This window comes from Blennius ocellaris (genome assembly GCF_963422515.1).
Source record: "Blennius ocellaris genome assembly, contig: SCAFFOLD_145, whole genome shotgun sequence".
NCBI lineage: Eukaryota > Metazoa > Chordata > Actinopteri > Blenniiformes > Blenniidae > Blennius > Blennius ocellaris.
Window position 1 is genome coordinate 90001 of NW_027662027.1, and position 2739 is coordinate 92739.

The window sequence follows — 2739 nt, forward strand, 5'->3', positions numbered from 1 at the left end:
ACGGCGTCCACCACGGCGTCCACCATGGCGTCCACCACGGCGTCCACCACGGCGTCCATGGCGTCCACCACGGCGTCCACCATGGCGTCCACCATGGCGTCCACCACGGCGTCCACCACGGCGTCCACCACGGCGTCCATGGCGTCCACCACGGCGTCCACCATGGCGTCCACCATGGCGTCCACCACCGGCGTTAACCGACGGCGGTAACGTTTGATTTGTGAGCCAATGAAGACGAGAGTTAAAAATACACCGTGAGGTCGGCCGGGTGGAGTTTATTTCTGGAGGCGCAGCAGATTCAACACACCCAACACACACCGGCTATTTATAGAACTCTGTGTGTGTGTGTGTGTGTGTGTGTGTGTGTGTGTGTGTGTGTGTGTGTGTGTGTGTGTGTGTCCTCACCCTCTCCAGTGTGATTTCTTCGTACTCCAGTTCCCCCTCTGACCCGTTCATCTGTGAAACACACACACACACACACACACACACACACACACACACACACACACACACACACACGCACAATTGAGTTAAATCACATCATCCAGCATCTCTTCACTCGTCACCATGGCAACTCCACGTTAACAGCTGTTCGGCCATCCGGAGGCCCGGTTACCACGGCAACCAGCACCACGGTGAGCACTTTACTGTGTGTCAATCAAATTGTTACAATCCGTCAATAATCATCTATAATCATCTATAATCATCAATAATAATCTATAATCATCAATAATCATCTATAATCATCAATAATCATCTATAATCATCTATAATCATCTATAATAATCAATAATCATCTATAATAATCAATAATCATCAATAATCATCAATAATCATCTATAATCATCTATAATCATCAATAATCATCTATAATCATCAATAATCCTCTATAATCATCTATAATAATCAATAATCATCAATAATCATCTATAATAATCTATAATCATCTATAATCATCAATAATCATCTATAATCATCTATAATCATCTATAATAATCAATAATCATCTATAATCATCAGTAATCATCTATAATAATCAATAATCATCAATAATCATCTATAATCATCAATAATCATCTATAATCATCTATAATCATCTATAATAATCAATAATCATCTATAATAATCAATAATCATCAATAATCATCAATAATCATCTATAATCATCTATAATCATCAATAATCATCTATAATCATCAATAATCCTCTATAATCATCAATAATCATCAATAATCATCTATAATAATCAATAATCATCAATAATCATCTATGATCATCTATAATCATCTATAATCATCAATAATCATCTATAATAATCAATAATCATCTATAATCATCAGTAATCATCAATAATAATCAATAATCATCAATAATCATCAATAATCATCTATAATCATCAATAATCATCAATAATAATCTATAATCATCAATAATCATCAATAATCATCTATAATAATCAATAATCATCAATAATCATCAATAATCATCTATAATAATCAATAATCATCAATATTCATCAATAATAATCAATAATCATCAATAATAATCAATAATCATCAATAATCATCTATAATAATCAATAATCATCAATAATAATCAATAATCATCAATAATCATCTATAATCATCAATAATCATCAGTAATCATCTATAATAATCAATAATCATCAATAATCATCAATAATCATCAATAATCATCTATAATAATCAATAATCATCAATAATCATCAATAATCATCGATAATAATCAATAATCATCAATAGTCAACAGACAACTGATTCTCACTCAACAAACCAGTCATCCGTCAATAAACCTCATTAACTACCAGCTCATCATCACTACTGATCAATCAACCATCATTAACTACCAGCTCATCATCACTACTGATCAATCAACCATCATTAACTACCAGCTCATCATCACTACTGATCAATAAACCATCATTAACTACCAGCTCGTCATCACTACTGATCAATCAACCATCATTAACTACCAGCTCGTCATCACTACTGATCAATAAACCATCATTAACTACCAGCTCGTCACCACTACTGATCAATAAACCATCATTAACTACCAGCTCGTCATCACTACTGATCAATAAACCATCATTAACTACCAGCTCGTCATCACTACTGATCAATCAACCATCATTAACTACCAGCTCATCATCACTACTGATCAATCAACCATCATTAACTACCAGCTCATCATCACTACTGATCAATAAACCATCATTAACTACCAGCTCGTCATCACTACTGATCAATCAACCATCATAACTACCAGCTCGTCATCACTACTGATCAATCAACCATCATTAACTACCAGCTCATCATCACTACTGATCAATAAACCATCATTAACTACCAGCTCATCATCACTACTGATCAATAAACCATCATTAACTACCAGCTCGTCATCACTACTGATCAATAAACCATCATTAACTACCAGCTCATCATCACTACTGATCAATCAACCATCATTAACTACCAGCTCATCATCACTACTGATCAATAAACCATCATTAACTACCAGCTCGTCACCACTACTGATCAATAAACATCATTAACTACCAGCTCGTCACCACTACTGATCAATAAACCATCATTAACTACCAGCTCGTCACCACTACTGATCAATAAACCATCATTAACTACCAGCTCGTCACCACTACTGATCAATAAACCATCATTAACTACCAGCTCGTCACCACTACTGATCAATAAACCATCA

At 35.1% G+C, this 2739-nt stretch overlaps 1 protein-coding gene across 1 annotated transcript in view; it reads right to left on the reverse strand.

The window, feature by feature from the left end:
- The window catches only part of LOC308148409 (disks large homolog 4-like), a gene marked incomplete at both ends in the record, with an annotated part of 8934 nt that extends 8478 nt beyond the window's left edge, over positions 1-456 (reverse strand). The window contains 1 exon segment of the mRNA XM_080521869.1: positions 406-456. Within this exon segment, the coding sequence (XP_080377995.1) occupies positions 406-456 (51 nt within the window).
- Between the last annotated feature and the right edge of the window lie 2283 nt (positions 457-2739).